This window comes from Oxyura jamaicensis, chromosome 20 (genome assembly GCF_011077185.1).
Source record: "Oxyura jamaicensis isolate SHBP4307 breed ruddy duck chromosome 20, BPBGC_Ojam_1.0, whole genome shotgun sequence".
NCBI lineage: Eukaryota > Metazoa > Chordata > Aves > Anseriformes > Anatidae > Oxyura > Oxyura jamaicensis.
The window spans coordinates 15,529,234-15,545,927 of NC_048912.1; the positions used below are offsets into that span (position 1 = coordinate 15,529,234).

At 64.5% G+C, this 16,694-nt stretch overlaps 4 protein-coding genes and 1 long non-coding RNA gene across 7 annotated transcripts in view; 1 reads left to right on the plus strand and 4 right to left on the minus strand.

Annotated features, from left to right (window-relative positions):
- Window positions 1–155, plus strand: part of PCIF1 (PDX1 C-terminal inhibiting factor 1) — a 27,854-nt gene extending 27,699 nt beyond the window's left edge. Inside the window, exon 16 of the mRNA XM_035343784.1 lies at window positions 3–155. The gene's annotated coding sequence lies outside the window, so the exon portion shown is untranslated. The remainder of the gene's footprint in view (window positions 1–2) is intronic.
- A 236-nt stretch (window positions 156–391) lies between these two features.
- Window positions 392–1,549, minus strand: LOC118176891 (iroquois-class homeodomain protein IRX-2-like). Its single transcript, XM_035344167.1, has 2 exons — window positions 1,496–1,549; window positions 392–1,234 (listed from the first exon to the last, which is right to left on the minus strand). Exons 1-2 carry the CDS (start codon window positions 1,547–1,549, stop codon window positions 716–718), a joined length of 573 nt encoding a protein of 190 aa, XP_035200058.1. The 3' UTR covers window positions 392–715.
- Window positions 1,550–2,058: 509 nt separating this feature from the next.
- On the minus strand, window positions 2,059–7,376 carry LOC118176892 (ankyrin repeat domain-containing protein SOWAHC-like). The gene is made up of 10 exons (XM_035344168.1): window positions 7,293–7,376; window positions 5,907–6,104; window positions 4,974–5,132; window positions 4,687–4,806; window positions 4,507–4,608; window positions 4,405–4,416; window positions 4,176–4,178; window positions 2,930–3,002; window positions 2,696–2,788; window positions 2,059–2,362 (listed from the first exon to the last, which is right to left on the minus strand). Exons 1-10 carry the CDS (start codon window positions 7,374–7,376, stop codon window positions 2,169–2,171), a joined length of 1,038 nt encoding a protein of 345 aa, XP_035200059.1. The 3' UTR covers window positions 2,059–2,168.
- LOC118176683 lies at window positions 3,125–3,969 on the minus strand. Its single transcript, XR_004755498.1, has 4 exons — window positions 3,724–3,969; window positions 3,479–3,565; window positions 3,372–3,374; window positions 3,125–3,265 (listed from the first exon to the last, which is right to left on the minus strand). It is a non-coding gene; the product is annotated as an uncharacterized LOC118176683 (long non-coding RNA).
- On the minus strand, window positions 6,983–16,687 carry ZNF335 (zinc finger protein 335). Of its 3 annotated transcripts, none has more exons than XM_035343921.1 (27): window positions 16,434–16,687; window positions 15,802–16,075; window positions 15,357–15,434; window positions 14,747–15,067; window positions 14,475–14,606; window positions 14,234–14,392; window positions 13,880–14,123; window positions 13,582–13,759; window positions 13,389–13,501; window positions 13,178–13,196; window positions 12,876–12,992; window positions 12,718–12,794; window positions 12,439–12,599; window positions 12,083–12,312; window positions 11,891–11,999; window positions 11,717–11,811; window positions 11,300–11,580; window positions 11,050–11,188; window positions 10,589–10,978; window positions 10,361–10,503; window positions 9,861–10,000; window positions 9,203–9,306; window positions 9,008–9,085; window positions 8,726–8,809; window positions 8,489–8,554; window positions 8,220–8,301; window positions 6,983–7,816 (listed from the first exon to the last, which is right to left on the minus strand). In XM_035343921.1, the coding sequence occupies exons 1-27, from the start codon at window positions 16,632–16,634 to the stop codon at window positions 7,698–7,700; spliced, it is 4,134 nt and encodes a 1,377-aa protein (XP_035199812.1). In that variant the 5' UTR covers window positions 16,635–16,687; the 3' UTR covers window positions 6,983–7,697. The 3 variants fall into 3 exon arrangements, with proteins under 3 accessions (XP_035199812.1, XP_035199811.1, XP_035199810.1); XM_035343920.1 differs by having other exon boundaries at window positions 6,983–7,813; window positions 13,865–14,123; XM_035343919.1 differs by having other exon boundaries at window positions 13,865–14,123.
- Window positions 16,688–16,694: the final 7 nt, after the last annotated feature.

Sequence of the window (16,694 nt, forward strand, 5' to 3'; positions counted from 1 at the left end):
AGGAGTTCTTTGGTGTGTAAAGACGTCTTTGCAGCTGTTTTGTAGTCATTGTGGTTTTTATGCGGCGACTCCGGGCTGTATTTAACCTCCTTGGGTTTTGTTTTGTAAGGATTAATTTAACACCGCTAACCATTTTATTACTTTTATCAAGAAGAGCAAAGTCTATTTTTGATTTCCGTTTCCTAGTTCTTAGGAACAGTGGGAGCCAGCACACGGCCCTGCCCCGTGTCCGTGCCTTTCCAGGGCCTGCAGTCCCCTCTCCCCTCCCCAGCCCCCGTGGTCACCCTGGAGCTGCCCCCAGCTGCCTGCTATGGAGCAGGGCCCCGGGGAGCCCTGCGGGGCCGAGCCTGTCACAGTGCAGGGGCGAGGCTGCGCTGACCTCTCCCTCCTGCAGCCCTTGTGCACGGTGGCTCTGTGTGCCCTGTAACGTAGCACCGTGCACCCGCTCCCCACAGCCCCCACCTGAGCCCAGCCCCTCGGTGGTCCCAGGACACCTGGGACTGGGGAGCAAGGCACTGAAGTGCTGGGAGGTGCCATGGCTCTTCCTCCCCCAGGGGCTGGGGTGCAGGAGGGGCCGGCTTCGGGCAGCACAGGGGGGCTGTGAGGGGCAGAGGGGCTGGGGCAGCAGGGGCAGGGTCCGAGCTGCATGCACATGGCACTGCACACCCTGGTGCAGCCTGACCCTGGGGGCAGGAGGGACCGAGCCCCCCCCCCCCTACTCCTGCCCTGGCAGTGCTGCAGTTCCCCCGCTCTCTCCGGGGCCAGACGCCACCATTGCCGCCACGCTCCAGATCTTGGGTTTCTGCAGCCGCTCGCCCTGCCCAGGGCCTGGCCCCGCAGTGGGGCTGCTGCCACATCCATCCTGCACGGGGCTGGAGCCAGGGGGGGTCCCTCTCGGAGCCCCCTCGCCCTCGCTGTCCTCGCCGTCGGAGGTGCCGCGCGCTGCCCAGCCCGCCTTGTTCTCCTTCTTGAGGCGCCGCCGGGCGTTGGCGAACCAGGTGGAGACCTGCGTGAGGCTCATCCGGCTGACCATGGCCAGCATCACCTTCTCGCCCTTGCTGGGGTAGGGGTTCCTGGGGTGCTGGGCCAGCCAGGCCTTCAGCGCCCCGGTGCTCTCCCGCGCCGTGGCTGCCTTCACGCGCTCTGGCTCCACGGGCAGGGGCTGCCGGCAGCAGGGGGGGCAGAGCCCGGTGCCGGGCAGCAGCCCCGGGGGCACGGCGCAGGCTGGTGGGACCTGGGGGCACGGAGGTGTTGTGGGGGGGAGGGAGGGTGCAGAAGTGGGGGTCTGGGGGTGGGGGTCTTGGCACTTCCCGCTCAGGCTGGGGCAGGGACAGATCCTGCGCATCCCCCCCCACCCTCCCCTGTCCAGCACCGCACACCCCAAGGTGCGGGGGGCAGCAGGGTGCGGGGCTGCGGCACCACCAGGACAGTGGCTCCCCAGCCTCAGCCCCCCCACTGGGGACGGGTCCCCCAGGATCTGCTGGGCATCACTTACCGAGGGCGCCAGGAGGCTCAGGGGGGGCGGCAGCAGGTTGTAGCCAGCCAGCATGGGGCAGGGGCAGGGCAGCAGGGCTGGTGGGGGTCCCTGTGGGGGTCCCTGCCGGGGTCCCTGCAGGGCTCCCCACAGCCCCCTGCAGCCCCCCGGCTCTTGGCCTGGGCTCCCCTCTCCCTGAGGAGCTGCCATGCTGCGGGAGCAGAGCCGGGGAGCTGCTGCGGGGCGTTTTATATCGGTCTGGGGGCTGCGGTGACGGACAGCTGATTAGGGGGTATTAGCACCCTGGCAGCGCCCGTTAAAGCGGCAGTGCGGATCTGGGGCAGCGGCTGGCACCCCCCTCGCCCCCCACACCAGCTCCCGTCGGGCAGGGGCTGGCACGGCACAGCTGCGCCGCGTGGCCATTGCCAGCCAGGACGTGCCCAGCACCCACACAGGACCCCGGGACTCCCCCGTCCCTGTGCACAGAGCCCCCTCGAGCAGTCTGGATGGGGCCATTCTGCCTGGCCCCACGCGTGGCCGTGGCCCCAAGGGAACAGCGCACACAGGGACACCACGCGCGGGGACGCAGTGCACACGGAGCTTTATTGCAGAGCCAGACATCATCGTCCGTCCCCATCTTCGATCCTGACCCCTGAGTCCCCGACCACGCTGCAGGGCCAGGGCCAGGGTTGGGCTAGCGGGAGAACTTGCGGACGGCCCGGTAGGACGCAGGCGGTGCAAGGAGCTGCGCCGGGGCTCGCTCTTCCTCCGGCTCCACCAGGTCCTCAGCCGAGCCCCAGCGCCGCCGCGCCTGCCCGCCGGCCTTGGGCAGCAGCAGGCAGGCCAGGCGCCGGTTCCGGCCGCGCTCACCCCGGCCCGAGGGCAGCTCTGGGGCCAAGCCCATCAGCATCAGCAAGACCCCCCCCACCCCTCACCCTCGCTGCATGGCCCTGGGACAGTGCAGCTCCTGCACCCCCATCCCATAGCCCCCACACCCCCGCCTGTGCCCCCACCACGACCCCAAACACCCCCAGCACGTGTTCCCCCATGTCCCCCAGCATCCCCACTTGTGTGTCCCCCATGTTCCCAAACCTCCCCGGCCCTGTCCCACACCAACCCCAGCCCGGTCCCCCACAACCCCAGACCCCCCCGTCCCGTGCCCCCCATGTCCCCATCTCATCCCAGGCCGGAGGACTCCCCACCAGCCAGGCAGGCTCTTACGGGGGGTGTCGGGGTCCCCGTCCAGCGTCCCCGTGGTGCCCAGGTAGTGCCCGGCCAGGTGCCCGCTGTAGTCCCGCAGGTTCTGCTTGGCCCCTGCGGGAGAGATGCCCTGAGCCACCGCTCGGGGCCAGTCCCAGAGGGCCCCAGGGTAGTGGCGACACCGTGACCCTGCTGGGACCTGGGGGGGGCCGAGAGCCCCGGGCGTGGGTGGGGGGCCTCAGGCAGGGCCCTCACCAAAGCGCTCGATGAGCAGGTCCACGATCTGGCGGTGGCCGTGGAGCGCGGCGATGTGCAGGGGGGTGTAGCCCTGGGGGACACCAGGCCCCGGGGGGGGGGGGGATACGGGGCTGTGCCGTGGCCCCCAGCACCACCTGCTCCCAGGAGGAGAGACCAAAGCCCCCCACCACACACCCTCCTGGGGACACCCTGCTGCTGCCACCACCCTGCCAGGGACGCCCATTCCCACCGCCCTGGGGACGCCCCGGCCCCTTCCCAGGGCACCCCCCCGCGCCCCCCGTCCTGGGCCAGGCCTGCAGCGCGTCCGTCCGTCCAGCTGAGCATACTCACGCCCTGCCCGAGGGAGAGAGCTGCTGTGGGGGCAGAGCCGGGCACCACGTGTGATGTGCTCAGCACCCCCCCGGCCCAGCAGCGACCGTCAGCCGGGGCCTGTACTCACGTGCTGGATGCGGCACGGCCGGGGCCGGGGAGGAGAGGCACGGTCAGCATGGGGGTGCCTCAGCCCCGGCACCAGCCCCAGCCCGGGACCCCTGGGGCCCCACTCACCGCTCGCGTGTTGATGTCGGCCCCAGCATCCACGAGCATCGCGGCCATGTCCTCCTTGCCGTGCTTCGCTGCCCAGTGCAACGCGGTCTGTGGGGCAGGCGGGTGGGGGGTCCAGGGCCAGGGGGCAGCAGGATGGGGGACATGGGATGGGTGAGCGGGGGGGCTCCCCCGTCCACTCCCGGCCTGCTCAGCCCCGCCAGGGCCAGCTCTGGGGCAGCGTGAGGCCAGGAAGGACTCGGACTTACGAACTGCATGGGGCAGGGCGGCAGCCACAGTGGAGGGGGCCAGCGGGGGGGCAGAGGGACGTCGGCTGCAGCCACTGAAGGAAACGCACCCTCCCCTCCCAGCCCCATGCCCCCCCACCCCAGTCCCTGGCTCCCCCAGTGCCCCGTCCCCCCCCCCCCCACGGCCCCCGTCCTCCCATACCCATTCCCTTGTAGACTCTGTCCTCTCCCCACCGCGCTGTCAGCCCCTGTCACCCCTCCTGGCCCCATTGCATCCCTGGCCCCCAACCCTTCCTGGCCCCCTCCCTCCCCACAGCACCCCCATCCCACACACCCACCCCTCCCACGGCCCCATTCCCTGCATGGCCCCACGTGCCTCCAGACCCCGTCCTCCTCCCCATGACCTTGTCCCAGCACCCCGGCCCCCTCCTGCATCTCCCCCATGCCCGCAGCAGCCCCAGGCCCCCACTCACCCCCTGGGCACCACGGCGGCAGCGGCGCAGCACGGCGGGTGGGAGAGGCAGGGGTCAGTGCCGGGGGGCGGCGGGATGTGAGGGGGGCAGGATGGGGTGCAGCGATGCCGTGCACCACAGCCTGCCCCATCCCAGGGCAGCTGCGGTGCCCCCGGGGTGCCCATCAACCCCCCAACCCTGGGGTCAGGACCTGGGGGCTCCGGGGCTGCGCTGGGCGCCCCGCACTCACCGAGGTGAAATCCTGCAGGGCCAGGGGGGGGCAGGAGGCGTGGGTCAGCCCCGCAGCCCCAGCCCTGCAGCCGAGCTCAGCCCGGCCCCCCCCGGCACGCACCTTCTTGGAGGCCAGGGCAGGCTCCTGCTGCAGGAGGTGGCTCAGGACGGGCAGGTCCCCGCCGGCTGCTCCCTGCAGCCATTCCTTCTCCACTGGGTCCAGCTGCAGACCGAGACCTTCAGCACCGCTCCCCGGGGCACGCAGCACCCAGCGAGCCCCAGGCTCCGGCCCAGCACTCACGGCCACGGGGCTGGCGCCCACGCTGCTGTTCCCATCCTCGGATGCCTCCCGGGCGTCCTGCTCGCTGTCCTCCTCGCCCGGCTCCGGCTGCGGGTCAGGGCAGTGCCAGCCCGCGGGGCTCTGGCCCAGGCGCAGCAGGGGAAGCGTGGGGCTTGGTGAGGGGCCGCGCTCGCGTGGACGTCCCCAAGCCCCAGCGTGGCCGTGGGAGCAGGTGGAGCCCCAGGAACAGCACGGCCACAGCCCTCACACCCGTGCCCCCAGCCGGCAGCCCTGCTCCCCCTGCTCACCACCGCGCTGAAGTCCGTCACCAGGATCTGGGGGGGGGACCGCCCCGAGGGCCTCAGCCCCCGCTGGGGAGCCCTGGCACAGAGCCACGGTGTCCGGCGCTGCTGTCCGGAGGCAGCCCGCCTGCGGCACCGTGTCCTTGGCACTTGGCACGGCTCGGCCTGCGGGGCAGGGTGCAGGGTCAGAAGCGAGCACGGGGCACTGCAGCCACCAACAACGGGCTCTTCCCCAGCCCAGTTGCCTCCGGGCCGCCCTAAGCTCTGCTCCGTCACCCTGCAGCCGTCACCTTGCTCCCTGCAGGGCCCGGGGCCCTTACTCAGTGCTGGCTGCCCGCGCTGTGTTCCCAGTCCCAAGCTAGGAAACAGTTAACGCCTCCCTGCCTCGGCCCTTGTGCAAGAGGCAACCGCTGCTGGCAGGAGGCCGCAGCTGGATTCCTGTTGGGAGGGACGGAAGGGAAGGGGAAAGGGAAGGGGAAGGGGCCCTGCCGCTGCCCCGGGACCCTTTGTCTGGTTGGGACCCGCAGGCTCTGGGGCCAGTGGGGGGGGGCAGGCAGCTGCGCAGGTCCCTGGAGCCCCCCGAGCCGCCCGACTCCTGCTCCGTGCCACCCGCCCAGACGGATTATCCCACAGGTTGTATCCGTCGGTAAATACCGACTAATAACGCTCTCAGGATATTAAATATGTAACAAACCCGCTTAGCACTGGCCGGGGACGGGAAGGAGAAGGTCACTGGGGCTAACGAGCCCCGCAGCATCCCCGGGCTCCCCACAGGCCTGCGGTGACAGCGAGAGCCGCAGGGCCGAGGTGCCCCGAGCCAGCGCCCAGCCAGGCCCCGAGCCCCCACCGCACCCGTGGCTGAGCCCCAGCAACACCCACGGCCCCCGCGAGCAGCGGCCTGGCCCTGGCCCCTCCGCCCCAGCCCCGTCCCGTCCCCACCTCGGGCTGGTCCCGTGCTCTCCGGCCGCCCCAGGCGTGGATGCCAGGACGCCTGCGCCGCCGGGAGGGGACGGCGGAGCCGGACAGCCGGGGTGGACAGGGAGCCAGCCGGGGCCCGCACGCTGCTGCCACAGCCCCGTAACCTTGTCCCCACGGGACTCCGCCAGCCCTGATCAGCGCAGCGGCGCTGTGGATCCGCTTTATTAGATAATGGGGCTGTAATCTAGGCGCCTGTGGATTGCTGCGGCGTTAACCCTGCGCTGCACAGCTGGACGGGGAGGGCCGCGGCCAACCCCACACAGCTGGTGGGCACAGCCAAACCCAGACCCAGCCTCAGCCAGCTGGCAAGAGCCACTCACAGGTACAGCCGCAGGGGGAATGCAAGCGCGGCTGGGTGCAGCCCCAGCAGGGACGGGGCAGGGCCATGGTGAGGCACTGCCAGCCCGCGGGCTGCTGGCCACCAAGGGCCTGGCTGCACGGCTCGGCAGGAGGGATGGCATGCAGCTCCGCGGGGCTGGGGCAGGGGATGAGCAGGGGGCTGCCCAGGGCCCAGCCAGGAGCAGCGCTGCTGGCAGGGGCAGCAGACCCCAGGCACACAGCAGACCCCTGCAGGTGCTCGGTGTAGTGGGAGCCCTGGTGCTGGTCACAGCCCAGCTCTGCCGTCCCTTGCAGTCAGCACAGGGCTCAGGCAGCGCAGCTCCTGTTGAAGTTGGGTGGTTCCAGGCCTTTTTCCCCCTCTGCAGATAATCAGTTTAATGCAAAAGCATAGAACTAAAACTCTGAGATTAGCTGTTATAATCACATGTAAATACTTCCAGACAATCCGCTCAGGGAGGGGCAGCGTTTGTAGTTTGGGACAGAGTTACACGGGATTTAGGCTGTTTACCACTTGATTAATTTCATGACTACAGCCCCGAGCCCACCCTGGTACCAGCTGGCCAGCTCACTTCCCAGGAGTCAAGGTCACTGCGATGGGAACAAGGGATGGCACAGGGCTGCTGCATGAGGCAGGACCTGCCCCCAGAGCAGCAGGAAGGCTGGCGCTGCCTCCCACCCTGGACAAGGCAGCACAGACACAGGTTTCAATCCCTTTTTATTCATAAGCATATTCAAAGCTTGAGAACATGAGAATCGAACCCCTCCCATAACCACCTACAAACCAACTCTGCAGCAGAGTCCATCCCTCTTCAGAAGAAAAATAGAACATATTCCACCCCTGCCTCTTCCTAGTTGGGGTTCCTCCAGTCCAAAGCCCTACTGCCGCCTGCCTGCAGGCCGGAGGAGCCAAAGGAGGGAAGGCTGCCCTCACGCCAGGACCTCGCGCCCAAGGCTGCCAAGGGGGAGCGCTGGGCTGAGGCTGGACACGCCTCACGTCTCGCACCGCACCGCGTGGCTGTGCTTGGCCCCACGGCTCTCCCGGCATCCTTGTGTCCAGGCAGACGCTGATTTGAGTTTGGCCCACACAGACATGATTCAGGGAAAGGGATTTCAGACCATCAAGTGCAACAGGCAAAGAGACCAGCTACAGGGGAGCGCTGCCCCTGCTCAGCCTGTCCCCGTGCCTTGGCTGCGGCAGTCTCTGCTCGAGACAGCTCCCTGTGCCAGGGACAATGTGCAGGACCCTGGCTGCGTGCAGGAGAGTGGCTGCACGCCCTTGCTGGCGTGCACTCAGGCACATCCCTCGTAGCCCCAAAGCAATAAGGCAACCGCTGGCTGGAGAGGCTCCTGCCTGGTGCTGCTGTCCTGCTCAGCACGGATGTCCCTGAGCATCAGCCAGGCCTGTCCCCAACGTTAATCTGCCAGCGTGATGACATCGTAGTGGATTCCCTGCTGCAGCTGCTGAATCTGCTCGGCTGTTGCCTCCGCAGTGAACACGCCCTGCGCCTGGGCCATGGCAGCATCAGCCACTGCTGCAGAGGAGAGCGGGTCAGCGGTTCCTTGCCCTGTGCCCGAGGACAGGGCAGAGCAGTGCCTGGGGCCCCCTCCACGCTCCCCCCCTGCCTCCAGGGAACGGGCACAAACACGAGCTGCACCACCCAGCGCAGCAACCTGCCTCCAGAGCAGGGGACCTTCAGCAAAGGTCTCCCCTCAGAAACCAACACCAGCTGCTTCCCAGAATTACAGGGACGCAGGCAGCAGGATGGCAGTCTAACCCAGCCAACCCCAGCCCATAGCACGGCAGCCCTGCCAGCTACAGCGAGAAAGCAGCCTCGGGCATCCCCAGCTCCCCTGCAGGACCGGCACCCTGGGGACATGGGGAAGAGAGGAGGGCAGGAGCTAAGCCCGAGGTTGTCCCCATGACCCTGGTCCTACCTGAGACTGCTGAATGCGCAGCTGCTTCCAGCTGAGCCTGGGTGACAAGCTGCTGCTCAGGTGAGACAGGCATGTACTGGATCTGCAGGGAGGAGAGAAGACAGAGTCTGGGACTGCACAGGGTCCCTCCTGGAGTGCTGCCCTGGCCACAGGTGCTGCAGTGAACCACTAACCCACCTGCACCTTCTATTTCATATCCTTCCCTCTGCAGCTCTGTGCTCAGAGCCCATCTCACTGCAGCCCCGTCAGCTCCAGCAACCGTGCCTTACCTGTGGCTCCTGGAGGAACTGGCTGCCTGGTTCATACTGTATGTGGGTGATCTGACCATCCTGCACCTGAAGACAAGAGCTGCAGTAAGGCTGTGTTAGGGATAGCAGGCTTCCCTGCCTCCCAGTGCTGCGACTTGAACAGAGCAAGGCATAGGGGGGAGGAGGAGGCGGCCCAGCCTTGTGCTCCCTCACCAGCCTCATGCACTGTGCCAAGGGAGCAGCCAGACTGAAGCCTACCTGGATGTGATGTCCCTCTGGGACAACAACATACTCGTGGGGAAGCAAGTGCTGCACACCATCCTGGGCAATGATGTATTGAACCTGCAAGCACAGGGATTTGGAACCACAAAACAGCTCACCACTGCCCACTCCATGCATCGCAACAGGGCTGGTTCTTCTCTGGCTTCTGTGCCTTTTCCCACCCCACCTCTCCCCAGGTCTCTCTGCTGTTGCTGTCCCTGCTGCAGCTGCATGGGACGTCTCAGTTCCGTGTTCTGGGACACGTGCAGCCCCTCTCACCTGGTTGTCAGATGTCACTAAGTGCTGTACTGTCTGGCCATCAGCAGTTGTGATCTCCTGGATATACGTCGCCTCCTCCTGTCAGGCAGATTGCCCAGCGCTCAGCGTGGGCAGGACGGCAGGCCCTCTGCCCGGAGGGAGCCAGCACAGCACATGGGAGCGGACAGACAGCGGGACGACGAGGCTGCAACTCACCTGGCTCGTGATGCTCTGCTCCTGAGCGACGATGATGTGCTCCTGCCCCAGAGCCTGCTGCAGCCGCTCAGGAGCCAACACCGCCTGGCCTGACTGCAGAGCCGCTGGAACGGGGAGAAAGCTGGTGGGACACTGCCGGGCTGCTGGCCCCTGCCAGCGCCCACCCCAAGGAGGACAGCACAGGCCCTCAGCTCTGCTCACTGAAGGCAGAAGCTAAAGGAAACTCTCCCAACATGAAGGAACCTAGAAGCCACCACGGGTAAAACCCAGACCTGCACACCAGCCTGTAAGCTCCACTCCCATTTCAGCTGCAAACTGCTCACAGCACCGCTCGCTGCGACCTGAACGCGCCCACCCCTTGGGAACTGCGTGGAGCAAACACTGGGCCCCTCGTTTGGCACCGAGTCACAGCAGACAGTGCCTGTGCGGGACTGCTCCCAGCACTGAGCCCCTGCAGCTGACAAGAGCACACTGACACTGCCCTTGCCTCTGCACCCAGCGGGTCCTGCTGCCACAGGCAACCCTAACCTTCAGCAGGAATCTCTGTCCTGGACCAGTTCCAGCCCTGCAGAGCCCACAGGCGGGGTGAAGCACCACGTAGGGCTCTGGCTGCAGGACACCTGCAGGTCACCCTGTACGGGGCACAGACACATCTTACTCTGCAGGGTGGCCAGCGTGTCCTCGTCACTGTTCAGTATGATGGTCTGCTGGGCAGCAGCCGCAGGTGCCCCCGGCCTCTTCCCCTCTGAGCTGTGCAAGCGCTGCATGTGGAACTTGAGGTGCCCGTTACGGTTGAACCTACAGGAGAAAGGAGAGAGGCAGCATTTGTCGTGGGCAGCACAGGACCTCTGTGCTCTCTGAAAAGAGCCTGCCTACAGGTACCACAAACACGTCCAGAAAACGGCCTGTCCCAGGTCCTAAAGCTTCTCCATCGGCCCTAAGGTACCAAACCTCTCTGTGCAGAAGTTCCTTGGAGACTAAACCAGGACCATCTGCAGCAGGAACTGTTCTCAAAGGGCTGAGCCTCCTCTAACAGGATGTTGCTCTTGGGGGTAGCATCAGTGCAGCCATCTCTTTGCTAATATCCCATCTCCTCTCAAACCTGAGAAGCTCTACTGGATCTCTAGAAGCAGCAACAGCGCAGCAGCATTCACTCACCTCTGCCCACAAATCTGGCAGGCAAAGGGCTTCTCGTTGGTGTGTGTTAGCATGTGTCTGCGCAGGTCTTTCTTGTTCTTGGAGGCGAAGCTGCAGTGGGTGCACTTATGTGGCCGAAGGCTGGCATGCTGCACCATGTGGCTCTGGGGACAGAAAGACAAGAGCACAGTCAGGCCCCTGCTTCTCCACACCAGTTATTCCCAGGGCTGCTCTACCCCGGGTACCTACCCGGACCTCCGGCCAGAGGGCTGCAGTGAATGGACAGTCGGGACACTTGAAGGTGCTGGGCCCAATGTGGGCTCTCTTGTGACTCTCCATTTCTGCTCTCCCTGTGAACATGGCTGTGCAAATCTTGCATGAAAACTTTTTGGCTGTGGAAATCTTGCACGAGAGCTTCTTGGCTGTGGAAACCTTGCACGAGAGCTTCTTGGCCATGCCTTGGAGCACAGGCCACTTGACCTTTGGGGATGAGACTTCCTGCCCTTCGGAGGCTGGGGATAAAGCTGAGTCCTTCTGGAGCTGCCTGGTGACACTCTGCACCAGGGGCCACTTGACGCTGGCTGGCTGTGCCTCCTGGCCCTCTGCTGGCAAGGGAAAGGCAGCATCTCCGCTGAGGGGCTACGGAAGAAACACCAGTCACACCTGCTCACACTGCTGCCCAAAACAGAGAGAAAGCCCACCCTCCTCACCTCCACGTGATGGAGCTGGCTCCCTGGGACACCGGGTGACATGATGTAGTGATTGTTATGGTCCTTCAGAGCCTCTGTCATCACAGCTTCGCTCACCACAACTGCACGGGATGTGTCTGCAGGGCTCTCCTCCTCACCGCTGGCAGAGGACACTGTCAGAGCAGGTCTGCCTCATCCCCCTCCCCACTCGAGGTCTCCTCATTTGAGGTCAGAGGTGCCTCTGTCTCCCCGCTCCTCCCATAGAGCTGACCTGTACAGCGTGCCTGGAGCCTGAATCTCCTCGCTAATGGGTGTGATGATGCTGTACTCTGTTGTCCCACCAAAGGGGATAGTGATCTGCTGCAGCTCTGAGCCACCCAGGGTCGCCTCCTCATAAGCCTCCTGCACCAACGTCTCCCCAGGCTCTGCCATGTGCAGTGTCACCAACTTCTGCTGCTGCTCAGAGGAATCCAGCTCTGCCCCTTCCTCCTGTGCCTGTGGCTCACAGGTGGTCTGTACCTCTCCTGAATCATCTGGCTTCACTACTGCCACCTGCGGGGGAGGACAGCAAGTCAGTCGGAGGAACGCAAGGCTCTGCACGGTGCTCCGCTGACGGGCAGCAGAGCTGGGCACTGCAGGGACTGTGGTGCACTCTGCAGCAGGCACGGCCTCCCTCAGCCCTCCTCACCTGCAGCGAGCCCGTGGCCAGCTCTCGCTGAGTGCTCATGTTCAGCAGAAGATCCAGAGCAGTCTGTGTGGCAAGTTCTGCCGAGCCAGCCACGCCTGGCAGGTCAGGAAAAAAGAGTCAGGGTCAGACAGCACTCCCCCACCTTCTCATCCCCATCCATCCCGGGGAGCTCACCTTGTTCGTAGATGATGGTGGCTCCCTCCAGGGAATCCTGTGAAAGGATGGGTGGCTCTGCTCCAGGCACAGCCTGGACGGCCTGGTAGGTGATGGGGCCGAGAGGGACCTGCGAGAGAGAGAGGAGTGCTGCAGCATGGCCGGGTCGGGTGAGCCCCAGGGAAGGAGCCAGGGCACGGCAGCGGCACTCACCGGCGGACTGGCCTCAGGCTCAGCCGGGGCCTGCACCTGGCTGTGCTGCTGCTTCAGCTCCTCGATCTGCTGCAGGGTGAAGAAGGGGCGACGGCGGCAGGGTGGCTCCTCAGGGTGCCTCTGAGCCCACTCCTCAAAGGAGTCAGCGTGGCGGCAGTGCACGTGGAGGCGCAGGTTCTTCTTGTGCTTCGTGGTGAAGTGACAGAACTCACAGGCAAACGGCTTCCCTCCTGTGGGAGGCAGGTGTCAGGCAGGGGACCCCACAGGACAGCAGGGAGAGCAGGCACGCTCCCGGCCACAGGCTGCAGAAGCAGGGGGGGGGAGGAGGGCATGGGGCAGCAGGCAGCTCTTCTCACCCGTGTGCTTGACAGCCATATGAGAGACCAGGAAGTCCTCCCGGAAGGTGGAGTACTTGCAGAAGCTGCATTTGTAGGGCTTGTCGTTCATGTGCGACAGCTGGTGGTTCAGCAGGACTTTTTTGTCCTCACAGACGTAGTCACAGAACTCACACTTGAACCTGCCAGGACAGCACCATCTGTCGCATGGGCAGCAGGGACCTCCTGCCCTTCCCGAGAGGGGGACCCCGGGGCGCTGGCTCTACGAGGGCCTGCAGCAGGCCGGGGCCAGGCTCCTACCTGCGGTTAGCAATGGCCTGGATGTGCGTCAGGAGGTGCATCTTGAAGGTGTAGCGCTTCTTAAAGGACTTCCCACACTGCAGTGGAAGAAAGCAAAGCAGCGTTCACCTCCTGTCCAGCCCCACTCGCTGCCAGCCCCTCCCCAGGCCCATCCTCACCTTGTCACACATGTGCGGCTTCTCCGTGCTGTGTGTCTTCATGTGCTGCGTGAGCCTCTTCTGCATGGGGTAGATGCGGTTGCATACGGGGCACGGGAAGGAGTTCAGCTTTGGGGGCTGGAAGGAGAGCACAAAGATGAGCTCATGGGGGCCGAGGGGGGACATCAACTTCCTTGCCCCTCTCCCCACCACAGGACCTGGGCTGCCTTTCCTCAGTTGATCCAACTAGGCACCTAGAATTTGTGGAAGACCCAGACATGCCTCTTCCCACATAACAGGGCCAACGGGGAACTCAAACTCACCGGATCAGCTCTCTTTTTCCTGAAAAAGAAAGAAGAAAATCCCCTCGTCAACCAAATCCCAAGTCTGAGCTCCCCTGTACCTTCCACACCAAAAGTACCCATTTTGGAAAGGGGCAGAGGTCAGGTGAAAGGGCAGCCGTGGCTGCACCCCCAGGGCAGGAGGAGCAATATTAGCACTGCCCGGTGCTCTTTAGGACTTCGCTTCCCTTACCTGTCCCGACTGTGCACTGTGGAGTGTCGGATGACGTCCTTCTTGTACACACTGGTGTAGTTGCACTCCTCACACTTGTAGGGCTTGCTGCCTACGTGGTTGAACATGTGCTCCTGCAAGGAGCAGAGAGGGTGCCATGAGACCCGTGTCTACGAGCCGCCCTCTGAGGGCATGTGAACAGGACAGGGCTCACCTTGAGGGAGGACCAGCGTCGGGAGCGGTAGCTGCACTGAAGACACTTGAAGAGCTGTGGGTCATTGGCCTCGTGTGAGTTGACATGGAAGCGCAGATCTTCGTGCGTGAGGAAACGCGAGCCACAGATTCGACAAAGGTAGGGCCTCATTAAGGGCTTGGGTGACTTGTAGTAGTACCTGCAAACACGGAGCTAGGCTCAGAGCTGTGGTGGCAGACGAGGGCTGGACCGGCCCTGGGCATAGGCCAGAGGGCCCAGCACTGGCTCGGCACACACCCCTCACCTGCGCCCCATGTACTTGCGGTATTTCTTGCCCAGGAAGCGTCGGGAGGGCCGGCCTCGCCTCCTGGGGACGACGTCTGCCTCCTCGGGGCCAGTGTTGGAGGAAGGGTCCTTGTTCTCTGAGTCAGACTGGCTGATGCTGGGCTCTGCCAGGCTCTCGCTGGTCCCATTCTCCAGGCCAGAGGAACTGGTTGCTTCCGAATTCTGCAGCTCACAGCTGGGTGTGCTTTGGGATGTCACTAAGGGCTCCACCTCCTCTCCTACTCAACGGGACACAGCAAAACTGTCATGTACCCTCTCTGTGGGCTCCCAGCTGCTTCCGTACCACCCTCTTCTCTGACCCAGCAAGGGGCTGCTGCCTCCCACTCACCTTCAGGCACATCCTGGGACACGTCCTCCAGGCGAGGAAACTTGCGGGGCCTCCCCGGGCGTCGCCGCGGCCTCTCCTCGCTGGATGTGGGAACGGTGCGGCTGCACTTGGGCTGTCGCCCGCGGGGCTCATCCTCAGCTGGGTTATAGTCACTGTCCTCTGGAAGTAAGTGGCCCCAAACATCAGAGAGAGATGAGGGGAAAACCTAAGCTACATAAGATATGGCAAGAACGAGTCCTACCTTCAGGGTCATCAATAGCACCGGCATCCATGATATCATCATCTTCTTCCTCTGGGACCTCCTCCTCCGAAGCCTTTGGAGCAGAACCTCCCTTTCGTGGACGTCCTTTCTTCAAAGCCAAAGCTGAACCCACTGCCACAGAAAACAGAAGGAGAACTCTCTACCTGATCGAGTAACAAACAGCACAGGTCTTTGCACTCATATTCCTCCTCTTAATTCTTTTCCCGAGATAGTTTTTCCTCAGTCCTTAGCAGCGGCAGCACTACACACACCTGGCTGGAAGTGCCGCTCCTTCATGTGGTTGATCAGCGTTTTCTTGGAGACACTCTTGTACTGACACATCTTGCACTTGAACTGCTGCACCACCACCACCTCCATCATCTCTTCCAGCGTCTCCATGTCTGGCTGGTCCAGCTCCTCGCCGCCATCTGCCTCTCGGACCTGATCTGGCTGCATGTGCAGCTCCAGCACTTCCGACGGCTCCGAGGGGCCCGGCTGGTCAAGGCACGTGGAGGTCGGACCATCGGCCACAGCTTCTATTGCCAAGCTGCTGGCCAGAGCAGAGGTGGCCATCTGGGAAACCATGGGGGCACCTGAAACACCAGAATCAGCTCAGCCGAGGAGCGGATCACGAGCTCAGTAACAAGCTCCTAACAGTCAGCACATCCTTGGTGGCTGTATGGGGGCTGCGTCCTCTCCAGGCTCCAATCCTGCCCCGTGTCCGGCTGGGAGCATCCCCCCAGCAGCACACGTTTTCTCAAAAAATACCCCATGTTTTTTTTGTTGTTGTTGTTTCTCCATTACTGTGAGCCCACTGCCAAAATGCAAACGGGCTCAGAGGAAGAGAAGTCCACCACGGGAATACCCCAGGTGCACCCTTACCATCGTCGGGCCCCTGCAGAATGAGGTACTGGGTAGTCTCTGCTCCACCATCTTCGGCACTGGTCACAGCTATGCAGCCTGGGGAGGGAAGGGAGAGGAAAGGATAGCAGCTGCTGGCTGCGGGGCTGCAGAGCTGATGTGGCAGGTATCGCTCCCGATTTCAGACCGGAGTGGGAACGGCGCAGGGAGGTCAGCCAGAGGCAACGCTGCCATCCAGCGAGGAGCAACTCAAAAACCTGCCAGCTGCTGAGGCGAGGCAAGGCGAGGCACCCTCACCAAATGAGGTGCTGCATGCATGTTTCCCCTCACCTCCCAAGTGTGTTTTCCCGAGGTCTGGCACAGCAGCAGCTCTTCACCCTCCCAGCCCCATCCCCCCTTCCCGCCTGCACGCGGGGACAGCTGACGGATCTGCCGCCAGCACGAGCAGCTGGGAGCACACGCTCACTTTGGATGATGTCAGGCCCAATCGTGGACTCGATGATTTTGTCTATGGCAGAACCTAGGTCCGAGGAGGTGGACGCAGTGGAGTCTGACACCATCGTGGCACCATCAGTGATAACGCTGGAGTGGACTAGGACCTGCGGGGACTCTGACACCATGATGGACTGGCTCACAGTGGAGACGCTGGAGACCAAGGTGGACTGGGCAATGGAGGATGAATCTGGCAGGTAAATCCGGGGGATCGCATCTGTGCTGGAGCTGCTCTCCGACACCTCTTCCTAGGCAACAACAAAAGCCAGGACAGAAGAGATCAGCTGAGAGACCTCTGCTGGGAGGGGCCCTTGGGGCAGCCACCCCCTGCAACCACTCCCAGCACGTGTCACTTCACAGAGCCGCGGGGAAGGTCTCGGGGCAGTTTCCCTGGCTCCTGCCGAGAACCCCTGAGCCCCAGGGCTGCCCTCGCCGCCTGGCAGAGCTCTCCTCGGACAGCCGGGGGGCACCCAGAGAAGGCAGCACCGCAGCGCCCGAGGTCCCGCCTGCCTGCCGCGCGCCAGGAACGCCCATGGGGGCTCAGGGGTGGCAGAGCCGCCGCCCCCCCCTCCCCGCCCGCGCCCCGGTGCCGGTACCGCTCCGTACCAGGGACACGCCGCTGCTGTCGGAGCTCTGCCCCACGCCGGAGTCGTCGGCCCGGGACAGGAGCCCGGGGGCGGCGGCGGCGTCGCTGCTGTCCGCGGACACGGCCTCCGAGGTGCCGACGCCGAGGCCGCTCTCGGAGGGCTCCTCCCGCGCCGCCTGCGGGGCCGCGTCGCTGCTGCTCTCCACCTCATTCTCCTCCATGCCCGCCGCGCCTAGGCCCGCCCTGCCGGGGGGACGCCGCCGTCAGCCCCCGGCCCCGGG